Here is a 15,801-nt window from a genome sequence, read left to right as displayed (position 1 = left end):
CCTGTCTCCTCGAGTAGCAACTTTCCTAAAAACCCGAAGTGCTAGACCTTGCGGATCCCAACATTGGAGTCCGGTGCGCATAAGCGGAGCAGTAATGAATCCCTTTAGTTACGGAGTTGGAAAAGCCGGAAGGAGGGAAAGAGGGAAACCTAGCGGTGGGTGCACCAGCAGAGCCTGGCAGGGCAATCCTCTAGGCATGAAACCACACCCCTCCCACAAGCCCCTCCCCGAACCGCTCCTCCTCTTCTGTCCCCGCCTCTGACCTCTGAACGGCCTGGGACCACGCCCATTAGGCGTGGCCTTACTGCCCGAGGTCCGAAATCCCGCCAACAATGACTCCGCCCCTTCTGCCGCTGTGCAACCTGGCCCTTTTAGTTAAAGTTACGTTTACGTCAGTCCGCCTTACGTAGCCTTGCGTCATCACTACAAGGCGGGACTTCCGGTCCCTATGTTAACAGCTTCCGAGAAAAGCCGGAAGAGATAGGACCCTGGACAGAATCCCGTGTTGCCAGCCCCTCCCCCGACCCCTACGGAAAGGCGAGTGCAGAGACTGTCCTGGCGAAGTCAAAACATTTATCCTGGCTTTGTCAGGTGAGGCTCTCCTTCCCCATCCAGGAGCAGTACCAGTCCAAACATCCTCCAACTTCCCATGACTCTCTGCGTCCTCAAGCCCCGCCCCCAGTTCCTCTGCCCCGCCCCGAAGTTTGAGGGGTGTGGATGGTTTGTGACCCCCCCTCACCTGATCCTAACCATCACCGGTCAGGAGAGCTGGGCTTGGGCACTGCGACCGTGACCCGGAAGCCCTTCGGCCGGGGGGTGGGGGCTCATGGACGCTACTGCCACGGGAATAGGATCTCTCGGGCTCACAGCCTTCGCCTCGGAAAAAGCAGGGTCGAGACAACTCCACACCGCGCCGTCAGGGTCGCCCACAGGCCGAGGAGAAAGCTGCGGCCTTGGAGCAGGCAGACGCGGGGTCCTATCCGCCCCTGCCCACGGCAGTTCCTTGTGTCCTCGGTTTCCGTCTGTCTTTGCCACAGTTTCCTTTTGTGTAAATCACGATTCCTCACATTAACCTTACCATCAGGGGTTGGTTGTGGGAGTGAGACATAATTGGTATCATTTATTTATCGAACAGTATTCTTTTGCTTCGATGATTTCACGTCATCTTCAAAACAACCTTATGAGGTAGGTACCGTTTTAAACCCCACTTTACTGATGACAATGCTGAGGCTTGAGAAAGTTGTGGAAAGTTACATAGCTTGAAGAGGGGTCTTTGTTTCTCTGACTCCTGTTAAATAAGGCTATGGAAAATCTTCGAATGTCGGTGTGTCCACAGATATTAAGGAGTTTAGTACAAAGAGAGCTGAGACTGATTCTTCCAGAAGTCAATGAAGAGATGGACAGTTCAGAAGTAATGACATTTTATGGGTGCTGTGAGAATAGTCTGATAATGATAATCACCAGATGGATTTGCCCAGGGGAAAGTAGGTTCTCCAGGGAAAGGGAAAGTACTCCAAGGAGTGTGCAGAGATTCTCCTTGCTTTTCTAAGAATCTGCGGAGAGGGAGAACCTTCACAGCACAAGACAGAATGAAAGATTGTGGGAGCTCGTTGGGAAATCTTTCCAAATAATTTCTACTTGGGCAATGGCTTTTTTTCCCCCCTTAAGCTGCTTTATGCAGCCTAGGGCTGATCTTGAATTTGCAGTGTAGTGGAGGCTTGTCTTGAACCCTTGGTCCTACTGCCTTCATTTCCCAAATTCTGAATAACTGGAATGTATGCTGGGGCAGTGGTTTTACAGTTGTGAGCCAAGTCCATGGTGACCCAACAGGGCAGTGCTTCTGGTGTCTGTCCCATGTGGCTCCCCAGAACTTGCCAGAACAGTTTCGTAGCAGACATGTGTCTGCTGATAGTCCCAATACATTTGTCCACTTGAAGTGATCTGATTCTGTCCTTGATATATCAAAATGTTATTTATTTTGGCTCTGACAGCTGTGATGCATGGGTCTGTGGCCATGAATGAGATGTAATCAAATGAGAATCTGCAGGGCTGGCTGCACAATGCCTGTGAAGGAGTCTTTTCATTCTTTGAGACTACGGTTGAGACTGCTTAAGGGGCATATGTGCTTGGTTCCATGTTAGAAATCTTAGAGAAACTTAAAGAAGCATACCTAGGCAGGTATGGTGGTGCACGCCTTTAATCCCTGCACTCGGGAGGCAGGGGCAGGTGGATCTCTTGAGTTTGAACTTAGCTTGGTCTACAGAGTAATAGTTCCGTGATAACCAGGCTTACACAGAGATACCTTGTCTCAAAAAGAAGGGAAGAAGAAAATGTTCTTTCTCCATGTATCAGAAAATTAAAATTGAAAGTAAAAAAAAAAAAGCATCCAGCAGCTGGTGACAAGCTTATGAGGCTTTTCTGGTGACCTGTGCTCTTTATGGGAGCAGAATCTGAAAGCTAGAGTTCTACAATAGAGGCCAAGGGTAAGTCCTTAGCTTGAGATTGAGGGGGTCTACTACAAAACACCACAAACTCCTTTTTTATTCCCTCTTCAGAATGACTCAGAACCTAAACAAACTAGAAACCTTGTTATAAGCGCTCAGGCCCTGCTAATGCTATCCCCCTTTGTTCCTGCAGTGTGGGCCCAGTCAGCAGCCAAGCCATGGAGCTCTCTGATGTCACCCTCATTGAGGGTGTGGGTAATGAGGTGATGGTGGTGGCAGGTGTGGTGGCGCTGATTCTAGCCTTGGTCCTAGCCTGGCTCTCTACTTACGTAGCAGATAGCAGTAACAACCAACTGCTGGGCACCATTGTGTCAGCAGGCGACACATCTGTTCTCCATCTGGGGCATGTGGACCAGCTGGTAAGCCAAGGCACTCCAGAACCCACTGAACTCCCCCATCCACCAGAGGGGACTGATGAGAAGGCTGAAGAGACCAGCGACACTGGAGGAGACTCCACTGGGGAACCTGGAGCTAGGGGAGATATGGAGTCCAGTCTTGAGCATCTCCTGGATATCCAAGGCCTACCTAAAAGACAAGCAGGCCTGGAGAGCAGCCGGCCAGCAGCGCCACTGGGATTAGATGATAGCACCTGCCTCTCTCCCAGCCCCAGCCTCATCAATGTTCGGCTCAAGTTCCTCAATGACACCGAGGAGCTAGCTGTGGCCAGGCCAGAGGACACTGTGGGTACCCTAAAGAGGTGAGTAGGCTGGACAGAATGCAGTGACTCATGACTTGTGCCTCAGTCATTGGTTTCCCTGGAAAAGTTGGTGCAGATTTGAGAGCACTAGAGGAGCTTTAGTGGCTAGTCTCTGCTAAGGGGAAACAAGAGACTTCATAGTCAGCCCATCGGTTTCTTTCTTTCATGCCCTGCTTTGTTGGTCCAGGCCAATATATCCTCGTTCCTTATCCAGTCTTTCCTTTCATCCTTATAGCAAATACTTCCCTGGACAAGAGAGCCAGATGAAGCTGATCTACCAGGGTCGGCTGCTGCAGGACCCAGCACGCACGCTGAGTTCCCTGAACATTACCGACAACTGTGTGATTCACTGCCACCGCTCACCCCCAGGGGCAGCAGTTTCTGGCTCCTCAGGCTCCTTGACCCCCTCAGCCACTGAGCCATCTAGCCTTGGTGTCAGCGTGGGCAGCCTCATGGTGCCTGTGTTTGTGGTGCTTTTGGGTGTGGTCTGGTATTTCCGCATCAACTACCGACAGTTCTTCACAGCACCTGCCACTATCTCCTTGGTGGGAGTCACGGTCTTCTTCAGCTTTCTAGTATTTGGGATGTATGGACGATAAGGACATCCGGGAGACAATGAACGGCATGGTCTTCCTCTTTGATGGCCTCCCCCCCTTTCCTGGCCAGAGCTGGGCCCAAGGACCTGGGAGGGAGGGATGGGAAGGATATGGTGGGTACCCTCTCCATGGGACCCACGAAGCAGGTGTGTGGCCTCCCTTGGTGTCCACAGGGTACAGGTATCTCTGCAAGCACAACTCAGGTAGAAACAAGGACATCATCTCTCCGATTTTGGAATCCCAAAGTTCAAATGTCAAGCTCAGTGAGAAGCTTGGGCTCTGGGTTTTCCTTCCTGGCCATGGTCCTAGCCTTTTTCCAGTTTCTTGCATGTCTGCTCCCGATGCCACCCCCTCCCCCCAGGAGCTGCTGCCAGGGCAGCTCAGCATGGCCTTAGCCTTCCTCTGCAGGGAGCTTGAAGTACCACTTCCTCCCCTTAGATGAGTGTGGCTCTTCTGAAACTAAGTTCACAGGCAGGGATGAAGATGGCTAGCTTTCCCACAGGCACCCAGCTGCCACCACCTCCTCCCGGTACCCTTGTAGCAGAAATGGAATATTTTGCCTTCTCTCAAAGCACTTTGCTTCCTCCCCTCCCCCTTTTTCCTAAGTAGTCTGCATAGAACAGTTAGGAAGGGGGTTGGGGCAGAAGGCCAAGCCCCCAGCATTGAGGGACCAGGCCACAGAGCTGCTGGTAGTCTACCTAAGGTTGTAAGAGAGCACTGGACCGAATCCAGTGTCCTGCCCAGCTCCAAGGACGCTCTCTGGGTATAACTTACCCTGCCTTAGGCCCTTAGATGGTGGGTCAGTATGAGCAAATAAAATGCGTTTTGTGGCTGTGGAGCCTCTTTTGTGACTGCTCTACCCTCAGTAACATGGTAATGAGGGTGGGTAGGCCAGGATACCAACGGGAGATGCAGTTTATTTACACCAGCAGCCATGGGGGCAGAGGGAATACACAGCGTTTACAAAGTTAACTACCTGTACAGGATGGATTACATATGCAAAAATAAAAATCTCAAGACCACAGGACAGCGTGAGCCCCACCCCCCCTCCCCCAATGACCCCAGCATGCGGTAATGCCAGGCGGGTGGCCCCTGGGCATGCGGGGGGGAGTGATGCATGGAAGGAAAAGCCACCGGCCATGGAAATTAGTACAGAACCCCCCCACACACACTCAGACACATGATAGGATACAGGGTGGACGACACCTAGCCAGGGTGGGGAGGATGGGAATTGAAACCCACACAGCCTGCTGTTAGAGGGGAGGAAGGGGGAAGTTCCTAGCCCCTGTTCAACTACACGGTAGGGGGGTATATTCCCCAGAAGGGGTTTGTTCCCTCAGGGTCCCTGCTGGACCAAGCCCATCTCTTACCCAGCCTGGGCAGGGGGGCTCTGCCCTGAGGGTGAGCCAAGGAACAATAGGTAAGTTTTTGCGGATAAACCAGTTCCCAAACTACTCCCTCTAACCAGAGAAGAAAGGGAGGTGGGAGAGCAGAATGAGTTGGCCTGAGCTGCAGCTACTTCTCTGAAGGGATAGCAGCCTGGGCCGGCTTTCCCTGACCTTCAGCAGGCTCCCAAGCCAGGGCTTGGAAGCTGCCGAGAACCTTTTCTCCCCCTCTAGTTTCCCCCTCAAGGGAGAAGGCTGTAGAGGGCCAAGGACAGAGGAGCCCAGGCTCCAGGATTTATTCTAACTCCTGCCAAAATTGGTTTGACTTTTTAAAAAATAATCACAATGCTTGGGCTAAAAACCAATTTGTAACCAGGCATCAGCCACAATCAACCAGCCAAGGGGGCGACTGGGGTTCCAGACAGGGTTCTACAACCCTAGCTCTGTTGTTCCCTTAACCCTCTAGGGTCCCTAACCCAAATTAAGTCCAACCAGTCCTGGGTACCTGCTACCCAATGTGGGAGTGGCTCCTCCTGGGGAGAGGGGACATGTATAGCAAATGCCAGAAAACCTGGCTCAGGGTCAACCCCATCCCCGTCAGTCAGCTGTACTCCAGCCCATACCCAGGTCCTCCAGCTCAGTTCCGAGGCATGATACCGCCTACTTGTGAGGTGTGACAGTACATCTCTTCAGGATGTAGGCCAAGTAGGTGGGTGCCCTAGCATGACAGTCCCACAGAGGGGCGACAGCACCCATCCAACCTCCGCTGACAACCCAGGGTAGAGACTCCCTTCTCATCCCACCCTACTCCTAGCAAAGGGAGAGAGGCACAAGATTAGGATTTTTCCTCAGAGCCCCAAACCACAAGTACAGAATAAATAACTTAAAAGCGGCAAGGGAGGGGGGACAGGGCAGGCTTTAGCGGCAGGAGCACTGAGAGGAACCAAAGCTGGTCAAGGTGAAGGGTGGCAAGCAGCAGCTGGGAACTCAGGCTGCCCCAGCAGGGCAGGGCAGGGTGGGGGCAGGGGCAGGATGGGAGGGTGAACACGGGGCCACCCCAGGAGGGTGAGGCTGGGCCCCTTCCTGGGGCAGGGAATGAGGTAAGAAACATTTCAAATAAAGCAGCACCGTCCCTCTCACCTGGGCTGTCCTCACAGCCCTGGGGCAGGGAGGGCAGGGGGCCACCCTGATACAGGCTCCCTCTTCCTGCCCTCCCCTCCCATTCCTTGAAGTTGGAGAGGCTGGAGGCCCTTTCCTGGCACCCAACAACAAAGGACAGCTCCTGCTGCCAAGGAGGCCCATGGGGACTGAGGGGAAAGGGCTGCCCCTGTGAGGCAGTTCTGGACGCCCACCTCAGCAGACAGCATTCTGCCTGCCAACCCCGGGGACTGGGAACATCTGATAGGACTCTGCACACAGACAGGACACACCAGCCCTGCCCCTCAGCTCCAAGCACCGGACCCATTCACATTGCTGAGGGCAGCCAGGGCAGGCCCCCTCTGGGCTCAGCTTCCAAACCAAAGCCGCCTGGGTAGCCACAATGCCCCTCGGCAGGGCTTAGTCCAGTTCCTGGGGTGGGGAGCAGGCAGTGCCCTGGCCCAGTGCCCAGGTCAGGCCCCCAGCCTAGCTGGACATCCAGTAACTCACAGAATAAATAGGAAAACCACCTCCCCACCAAACTTATGTCCAAGGCATAATATGTCCAGGTCTGAGTCCTGCACGCCGAGGGGTCATGCTTCGTTGCAGAGGACCCTGACACCCCCCAGGGGCACGTAACTGGATCCTCTGCCTGCCTGGGCCACCAAGCTTCCCAAGCCCAAACCCCCAGCAGCTGTCCATATGCCAGGCTATGTCGCCTGGGTGGGGGTCGGGAGAGAGGGCTCTCTCAGCCAAAGGCTATCCTTTGCACCCAAGTCAGTTGATGTCATCATAGATGCTGGGCGTTGGGGGAGCCGGTGGCTTTGGCTTTTTCTTCTTGTTGGAGCCCAGGCCGGAGGCAGTCCCTACCAAGCTCAGATGGGACTTCTTTTTCTTGGTTTTCCGTGATTCAGAGCTGTTGGTACCTGCAAAGGAGGAAGCACAAGGGATGAGAGTGGAGTTGTAATGGGAGAGGCAGAGCCCCAGTGCCCAAAGCCAGATCAATGGGGACTGCATACCTAGACCCCATCCTTGATTTTCACTAGTCTTGGAGGAGCCTGAATCAGAAGGGGAGAGATCAGAAGAGCCGTCCCACTGAAGCCGGCTGATGAGGGCCTGGCTGTCAGTCATGTCAAAGCTGTCATTATCCAAGGAGCTCTCGACCTCTGGGAGGACACTAGAAAGAAGAGTCAAAGAAACATGTTAGGGAAAGAGACCACCAACCTGACCCACCACCCTTCTGGAAAGGTCACTTACGCTGAGGGCCCAAGGAAATAAATCCGTACGGTTCGCCTCTGTTCATCCGTGTGCTGGGGGCAGCGTAGTGACCTGGTGGGGACAGAATGATCAGACCCTGACAAGGCAGGGAAGGACTTCAGGAACTCAGATGGAGCAGAAGCTGGAGGGACAGGGAAAGAGTCAGTGGTGAATCCCCAGATGGCGGCCTAATAAGGAAGGCCTGTTAGATGAAGGGAGGGTTAAGAATGAGGGCCCACTGCTCAAATCCGGGGTACTCCCGACCCATGCCCACCATCAGCCCCTTTTTAGTTTCTGTGCTCACCTTGTGCACATCTTCTTGGTATGTTCAGAAATCACTCCACATTGCTGCAAGAGGAACATAAGCTGAAAGGAGGGGAGGGACCTACTCCACACGAGCTGCTCCTTCTGCACCAGGGCCAGACGCCGGCCCAAGCAGAAAGCAGCCCCAGAGCAGGTGGAACAGGAAGCCTACTTTCAGAGAAAACTATGGCTCCTGCTCTCTGTCACCTGTGTCCTTCAGAGTCCCGAGTTTTACCCATTGTCCAGCCCAAACCAATCCTCCCCCCATCCAATTACATACCGTGGTGAGCAGGCTCCGAAGCTCTTCTGGCCCCAGGGTCTCATAGCTGATCCCAGTTGAATTGCTATACTGTGAGAGAACCAGAGGTACAGGTCAAAGAAGCAAAAGAAAAGAGCAGACAGGAAAGCGGTGGGAACGGAGCCTTGGCCCCTCTCATCCCTGCCTCTGTGCTGTTTTTTCTTTTTCTTTTTTTGGTTTTTTCGAGACAGGGTTTCTCTGCATTGTTTTGGAGGCTGTCCTGGAACTTGCTCGGTAGACCAGGGTGGCCTTGAACTCACAGAGATCCGCCTGCCTCTGCCTCCCGAGTGCTGGGATTAAAGGCATGCGCCACCAACGCCCGGCCCTGTGCTGTTTTTTCTAAGTCCTTCCAACCTACCTGCATGTGGTCAAGGAGATGGGACCTACAAAGAACGCGGACACCCAGGACTCAAATAGCCCTACAAGCACTTCTAGCTGTCAGTTGTCCGAATCCCAGACACCTCTACTCACCTTAAAAGGGTCGGAGTTGCTAAGTTCCCCTGAAGAAGAAAAAAGAAGGGGAAGGGTGTTTGATGCAGAGGTACAGACAGAGAACCCTGAAAATAACCAGAGAGGAAGTGGGGGTGACAGAAGGCTCACAGGCCCTCCCGCGCACTCCTGCCCCTTTGCCTCCCTTCCACCCCCACTAAGGTCCTGTGATAACACAGCTATAAGTACCCCTGTTGGTCTGCCCCACTTACCATTTTTGTGTTTTAAAGACTTGGATCTTCGAGGGGAATTAGGGTTCTGGAATGGGAGATACCATAGCTTTGGGGAAAGGGCAACGATAAGGGGGAGCCGAGAACCCAGGGAAGGAAAAAAGATTTGACAAAGAAACAATCTCAAACTCATACTATTCCTCCCCATAAGGTCTGCCTGCCTGTATTTCCCCCCTCCCTCCCACCAGAGGGAGCTCCCCTCCCCACCAGACGCCCTTATTCAAAACCCAGAGCGCACCCCCCATGACATCACACTTGGGTCAAAAGACCTGAGCACTCCCTGCCCAAAAGGGAGGGTATCTGTCCTTCACCCAAACTCCCCCATGCTTGCCCCAGCTCTCACCTTGTCTGATTTTCTCTTCTTGGCTGGGGGACAACAGAACAAAGAATGGTTACTTTTAAAACCTCAGTCTCAGCACTTACATGTTTTTAAAAACTACATTCTTCCCCCATCATCAAGACATTTTATGGTAAAGGCATGCGCTAACCCTGCTTTCCCACTTCACCCCAGCTTGCCCCAGGTCCCCAGACACCTTTCTTCTCTGAGCCATAGGACCAGTCATTGTCATTGATGTCATCGTTGTCTTCTTGGTCACTTTCAGACTTGTTCATATTGTTGCTGTTGGCAATCCTACCCAGAGTTGAGAAGAGAAACGGTCAAGGTTATCACACATCTGCACATTATGCGAGGGTCAAGTACAGCCTACCCTCTGCACCCTACCACCTGCCCCATGGTAGACTGCACAGAATGTGTACCACTGGAACAGTCAGTAAAGAGGTTCTCACCGACGGTTGGCGATTCGGCTGCTGTTACGACCCATTCCCAGGCACTTCTCCAGGTGGGGGGCAAAGCGGGAAGCAGCAATACTGCGACTGCAATTGGGGCAAACACACTCCTTGCTCTTCCACTGGTTGAAAACCTGTCCAAAGATGTCCAACCCAGGCTGGTCCACGATCTCTGGGGACAGGAGAGGCGTGGCGATCAGAGCGGGCAGGGTACCCTCACTTCTTGTTTTCACCTATGGTCCCGGGCCCTCCTTAAACTCATCCCTGCCTAAGCTCACAGGAGCTCCAGGTTCTCTGCATCTAGGGCAGTTTCTATAGACCCTCTAAGTGCCCCCCGGACATAGGCGCACAGCTAGACCACTCTCCTTCCACCCTGAAGCTCACCAAAATCCTTCATGCTATCAGGGTCCGTATCATCCAGGAAGAAGTAGCCACACTTGACAGCCCGGTGTACCTCAAAGCAGAATCCCAAACAAGAATCCTCGACCAGGTCCGCATATATCTCCTGAGCGATGGCCTGGGCCCCGGGAGAGAACACTCATGGTCACAAGGGTGGTAGCCCCCTGGCCTAAACAACTCTCACAAACCAAATATCCTAGCCTTGAGCAAACATGCTGCTTTCTCTGTCACCTTCCCCACCTTGATTTCCTAGTTCTTTCTTCCTCCCAGACCCTTGGGTCTTTTCAGTTGGCTACTCCCCGTCTAAGTAACAAGGCTGACTACCCAAATTCCTCTTTGGCACGGATGCCAGATATAGCGATGCAGAGACATCAAGAGAAAGAACTAGAGGCACACGTGGGGGAGCCCTCACCTCTAGTTTGCTGTTATCCAGGCCAGACAAAGACATTTCCTCCATTTTCATTTGTAAACTCTTGTGGAGACGGCGCTCTGACAGCTCATAGCACAGCGGGCGGCAACAGGGCTGCACACACGGAGGTGGGGGTGTTGGTGTGAGTCCAAGACACCTCCAAAGACTGCCACCTCCCCTCCCCACCCCCGAGCCCAGGGCTTAATCCTGGCATCAGTGAGTCTCCCTCCCCAAGGCCTCGGATCACTAAGTCTGATGGTTTTCAGGGCTTGAAAACCCAGAGGTGGCCTAGTCCTTCCCAGGCCTAGGTTCAGGCCCTGAACCGTACTGCCAATCAGATTCTGGGTCTATAGGAGGCAGCAGCTCACCCCAGGTACCCAAAACTCAAACCCCTCTTTGATACCCATGGTGCAATGCAGCAGGGGGAGGAGAAGGAACTCTGAGGCCTCAAAGCAAACCCACAGGGTGTGGCAAAGAACTGCACAGACTCCTCAAGACAACCCCCGTTTCCCTAAGGGCTCTCAAGAGTCACCTCTGCTTTCAGCCAGGATGTCCACTTGGGGGGGTACTGCTACCACCAGAAGTAGGAATGGCCCTAAGACCCTACAACCTTCACCCCACTGCCTTCTCTTAAAATAAGCCTGCCTGTCTAGGGGAGGAACGGAGCCCACAGAAGCCTACAGGCAAAGGGCATTTCCAGCCATCACGAACAGGAGCAGAGAGCCCCGTGGCAAGCACTCGAGGAGTGGGCACTCCCCTTACCTGTTCTTTTAGATCGAACCCTCCCTCCCTCAGGACCAGCCCGGAAGTCTCTCCAAGAGCCCCAAAGTCCAGAAATCCCCACCGTTGGGTTCAGAAACAGCGCCCACAGTTCGGGGCCCCACTGAACGGTGGGTACGAGTTTAAGGAGCTGCCGGCCTCGACTGGGGTGGGGACTGACAAATGAGCCAGGGGCACTGGGAAGGGTAGCAGGCCGTGCCGCGGCTCTTCTCCCGTCCTTGCGGCACTGCTGCTGCATCATACCGACTGGGGGGAGGAGAGCCGAGCCGCCCAAGGCCAGCGGCGGGCCGGGACAGAGCGACCCCCAGAGAGTAGGCAGAGTGGGACGCGTCCCGACCCCTCTCGGTCGCCGCCAGCCCAGAGCCTGGACCGGCCGGGGAAAGGAGTCCGGAGGGTGTCTCTATTGTCCCGGGGGCTGGGGCCTGGCTCCCTAACAAAGGCCCCGCGCCCCCTCCCCGGCCGGCCCTGCCCCGCCCAAGGAGGACCCAGCCAGGGGGAGACCGGGGGGCCCCGGCCCGGCCGGGAAGCCGGGGAAAGCCGGGCGTTTCCGCGTCGGCCCGGGGGGAGGGGAAGGGGCGCTGACCCAGACCTGGGGGGAGGGGGCCCAAGCCCCGCCTCGGGCCCCGCCCCCCGGCCCCCGCAGGCCCCTCCCCCGTCCCCGTTCCGTACTCACCCCGCCCGGGGGGCCGCGCCGGGGCCCGGCGGCCTCTCAGGGCCGCGTCCTCCGGCGGCGGCGGCGACGGCGGCTGCTCCGGAGCCCCATGTCCGTCGGTCCGTCCTCGCCTCTCCCCGGGGCCCGGGGCCGGGGGGTCGGGCTGCCCCCCCGCCTCGCCGCCTCACCGGGCGGCCATGGCCCCTTCCCCTCCCTTCTCGTCCCGTCGCCGCCTCCTCCTCCTCACTTCACCCCGCCCGCGCGCAGTCCGCGCGCCGTTCGCGCGCCCCTCCCCCCGGCCCCCACTCCAGCCCGCCTCTCCCGGGCGGGGGGTGCGGCGCGAGCCCGGAGCGCGCGCGCGTGCCGCGACCGGAGGATGGATGGATGGAGCGAGCGAGCGAGGACGCGAGCGTGCGCGCGCGCGCCCCTCTCCCCCTCCCTCGGCGCGGGCGCGAGGCCAGGCGCGAGCGCGCTCCAACCTCCTCCTCTTCCTCCTCCCGCCCCTCCTCAACACCCCGCCCTCGCCCTCCCTTCCTCTTCCTCCTTTCGCTTTCGCGCGCCCAGCGACTGCTCGCGCTTGCTAGAAGGGCCCGAGCGCGTGCATCTGCCCCGCGGCCGCAGCTCGGCAGCATTTGCTCTAGGGGGCGGGGACCGGGATGGGAGGAGGGGCGCCACGCCGCCGTCCAAAGTACCGGCGGACGGGAACTGGGGCGGGGAGATGGGCGGGGCCACCGTGGACAGCCTGGCCAATCGTGGAGTCTCCTTGGCCCTGGAGGCCCAATAGGCGTAGAGGTGGGTGGGGCAGCGTTCAAGGTGAGGTGCGCGGTGCGCCAGGGGCGGAGACTTGGTGCCGTCCCGGCCGGCTCAGGGGCGGAGGCAACGGGGTGGCGTCGAAAGAGAGCGCCGGCTCCCAGCCGAGCCTGGGACGCCTTCCGGCCCAGGCTCCCCCGCCCTTCCCGCGGGGCTCCCCGCTCTGCTCCCCGGCCGCTCCCCACTTTGACCCCGAGGCATGCAGTCACTTGTATGAGGAGGATGGGCTTGAAGTGGGATGCAATTAGACGCTCAGGGCGGAAAAGCCTTAGAAGAGGCTGGTCTGAATCGTTCCCCGGGCTTCTGGGTGGGTCACTGCCCACCCTAGGTCTCTGAACCGAGTAAAGCTTAGGGGAGAGTGCCCACCGCCGAGCGCGAGCTGCACCCTTGGGAGCGGCGCGCGCTCCCCGCCCTCATCCCAATTTAGATCCCACACCTGCTCGCCTTTCCTGCTTCCGGAGCCCACGCTGGACCCTCCACCTCTTAGACAGCCTGTTTGGCACGGGCCAGACTGCCTACACTAAGTGCTGCACCTCTAGGGGTGCCCTTATCCTCGTGCTCTTGCCTCCTTACCTTCGGGAGGAAAAGCCCTTTTCTCAGCCACTGAAGGTGTTCAGATTTGCGCTCACATCTAGGTGGCCGCGTCTGCTGCCTTGGAACTTGTGTGACAGCCCTCTCGCTTCAGATAAGATCAAACTCTGAAATCACATACTTTGAGACCATCATTGGCTCTTCAGTCTTCAGCAAACGTTTATGGAGGTCCGTTGAAGCTGTTAAAATCACGCGTTAGTTCTGAGCTTAATTGGTTGGACTAGGCAAAAGAGCTTCTTTCTCCGTTTCTTCTATTAAGGTAGTACCTATAGCATTGTGAAGACTAACAAATAGGTTTATGCCACGCCATACCTTTTATCCCAACATGGCAGAAGCAGGAGGATCTACATAAATCCTTCCAGGGCTACATAATAAGACCCTGTCTGAGAAACAAAACAAGCTATCATGGAAGTCAGTGTGTGAGAGATTTATCTTAGGTTCCTGGTAAATCTTGACTGGTGCTATCTGGTTTTTTGCTCCATTGACACAAGGTCTCGTGTAGCCCATCCTGCCTCAGCCTCCAGAGTGCTGGCATTACAATACTATGCTGTCATACCAATTAGCTGTTACTCTTTCTCTCTTTCTCTCGCTCTCCTTTTTTTTTTTTTTTTTTTTAGCTGAAGAGACAGCTGTGGGTGTGGGTGTTGAGAACCAAACGCTCGTCCTTTTGGTTGTGAGCCTGGCCTTTAAAGTCTGAGCTATCTCTCCAGCACTAGCTGTTATTTCTTTTTTCCCTTTATTTTTAAATGATTCTTTATAGTGTCTTCACTGTCATTTAAAGAAAACTTACATTTTCTTTTTTAAAAAATTACCCTTGGCCTGGGCAGTGGTGGCACACACCCTTAATCCCAGCACTCTGGGACCAAGGCAAGCAAATCTCTGTGAGGTCAAGGTCAGCCTGGTCTATAGAATGAATTCTAGGACAACCTCCAAAGCTACAGAGAGAAATCCTGTCTCGAAAAGAGGAGGAGGAGAAGCAGCAACAGCATAGGGTTTAAGGAAGCACCTCCCCATCTTTCCCTGAGAAAGTCTTTTTTTTTTTTTTGCTTATTTGAATGCAGATCCCAGAAGAGGGGGTTGAATCCCCTACAACTGGTCTTCCAGGTAGTTGTGAACCATCATGTGGGTTCTGGGACTTGAACCTGGATTCTCAGGAAGAGCAGTCAGTGATCTTAACAGCAAACCATCTCTGCAACTTTGGTTGTTTTTTTTTTTTTTTTTTTTTTTTTGAGACAAGGTCTTATTATGTAGGCTGGCTAACGGCATATGCTACCACTCTCTTCCTGAGATCCTAGCACTGGGAAGCTGAGGCAGGAGGATCTCTGTTAGCTCCTAGGCCAGTTTGGTCTATAGAGCAAGTTCCAGGACAGCCAGAGCTACACAGAGAAAACTGTCTAAAAAAACCTAATAAGTAAATAATGTCTTGAATCACTGAGCCAAGAGGTGAAGATTATTCTAGGCATAGAGTCTGGGGACATGGCTGAGATGGTGACATATTTGTCTAACAAATGTGAGCACCGCAGTTCAATTTGCAGAGTGTAAGAGAAAAAAGTCAGGCATGGTGCCTATGAGACTCTCAGAAAAGTGGGCAAAATTCTGAGGAACTAAACTCAGCTCCACATACATATTCCAGGCAGAAAGAACAGAAGGATGTTGTGTGTTTGAGGACTGGTGTGACTGCAGTTGGGCCAGAGAGGCCACAAAAATATCAGACCCACCCTAGCCACAGGGCCTTTGGCCTGCCCCTGACCCTTATCATATTTTTTTCTTAGATATCAAATGCATGCAAGGGCAATTGGGTGCTGGATTACTGTAATGAACAAAAGCAAGTGTCTTGACTCAAGGAGAAGGACCACAAACAGGTAAATACACAGGCAAGGAGGACGAAGGCCTCTAGAGATGGCGGCTGTCTGTGAGATGGCATTTGAGCTGACACCTAGAAAATGAGAAAATCCGCCTTGTGGATTGTTGGAAGCAGAATGCTGAGCAAGGAGTGAAAAAGGCAAAGAAGCTGGTCATGATGGCCCACTCCTTTAATCCCAGCACTCAGGAGGCAGAATTCTAGGCCAGCCTGGTCTACAGAGCAAGTTCCAGGACAGCCAAGGCTACATAGAAAAACTCTATCTTGATATAAAACAAAAGCTGGGCGGTGGTGGCGCACGCCTTTAATCCCAGCACTAGGGAGGCAGAAGCAGGGGGATCTCTGAGAGTTCAAGAACAGCCTGGTCTACAAGAGCTAGTTTAGGACAGCCCCTAAAGCCACAGAGAAACCCCATCTCAAAAAACCAAAACCAAAACAAAACAGAAAAAGTACAAAGACCTTGTGGTACACACATACTTAAGTTGTAGAAGAGAGCTGGATTATTGTGATTAGGAGGAACACAGTAAAAATAATTTAGGTGCCAAGAGCCATGGTAATGTGTATATTATATAAATTTTTTGATAAGGTCTTATGTAGTCCAAGCCAATTTCTTCAAA

The 15,801-nt window shown here is 54.3% G+C and overlaps 2 protein-coding genes across 8 annotated transcripts; one reads left to right on the top strand and one right to left on the bottom strand.

Moving 5' to 3' along the window:
* Positions 1–445: 445 nt before the first annotated feature.
* Tmub2 (transmembrane and ubiquitin like domain containing 2) lies at positions 446–4,629 on the top strand. Of its 2 annotated transcripts, XM_005070096.4 has the most exons (4): positions 463–591; positions 1,136–1,185; positions 2,638–3,201; positions 3,437–4,629. In XM_005070096.4, exons 2-4 carry the CDS (start codon positions 1,151–1,153, stop codon positions 3,798–3,800), a joined length of 963 nt encoding a protein of 320 aa, XP_005070153.1. In that variant the 5' UTR covers positions 463–591; positions 1,136–1,150; the 3' UTR covers positions 3,801–4,629. The 2 variants fall into 2 exon arrangements, with proteins under 2 accessions (XP_040605774.1, XP_005070153.1); XM_040749840.1 differs by lacking the exon at positions 1,136–1,185 and having other exon boundaries at positions 446–591.
* A 65-nt stretch (positions 4,630–4,694) lies between these two features.
* Positions 4,695–12,155, bottom strand: Atxn7l3 (ataxin 7 like 3). Of its 6 annotated transcripts, none has more exons than XM_013113357.3 (13): positions 11,944–12,155; positions 10,494–10,604; positions 10,067–10,199; positions 9,683–9,854; positions 9,430–9,527; positions 9,240–9,262; positions 8,879–8,945; positions 8,649–8,734; positions 8,160–8,228; positions 7,881–7,924; positions 7,577–7,648; positions 7,339–7,496; positions 4,695–7,245 (listed from the first exon to the last, which is right to left on the bottom strand). In XM_013113357.3, exons 2-13 carry the CDS (start codon positions 10,542–10,544, stop codon positions 7,097–7,099), a joined length of 1,122 nt encoding a protein of 373 aa, XP_012968811.1. In that variant the 5' UTR covers positions 10,545–10,604; positions 11,944–12,155; the 3' UTR covers positions 4,695–7,096. The 6 variants fall into 6 exon arrangements, with proteins under 6 accessions (XP_012968811.1, XP_012968809.1, XP_005070149.1 ...); XM_013113355.2 differs by having other exon boundaries at positions 8,879–8,924; positions 11,944–12,154; XM_005070092.3 differs by having other exon boundaries at positions 8,649–8,677; positions 11,944–12,153.
* Positions 12,156–15,801: the final 3,646 nt, after the last annotated feature.

Source organism: Mesocricetus auratus, unplaced genomic scaffold (assembly GCF_017639785.1).
Source record: "Mesocricetus auratus isolate SY011 unplaced genomic scaffold, BCM_Maur_2.0 Super-Scaffold_100007, whole genome shotgun sequence".
NCBI lineage: Eukaryota > Metazoa > Chordata > Mammalia > Rodentia > Cricetidae > Mesocricetus > Mesocricetus auratus.
The sequence above is the reverse complement of the archived record's forward strand: the minus strand, read 5'-3'. Positions and strand labels throughout refer to the sequence as shown.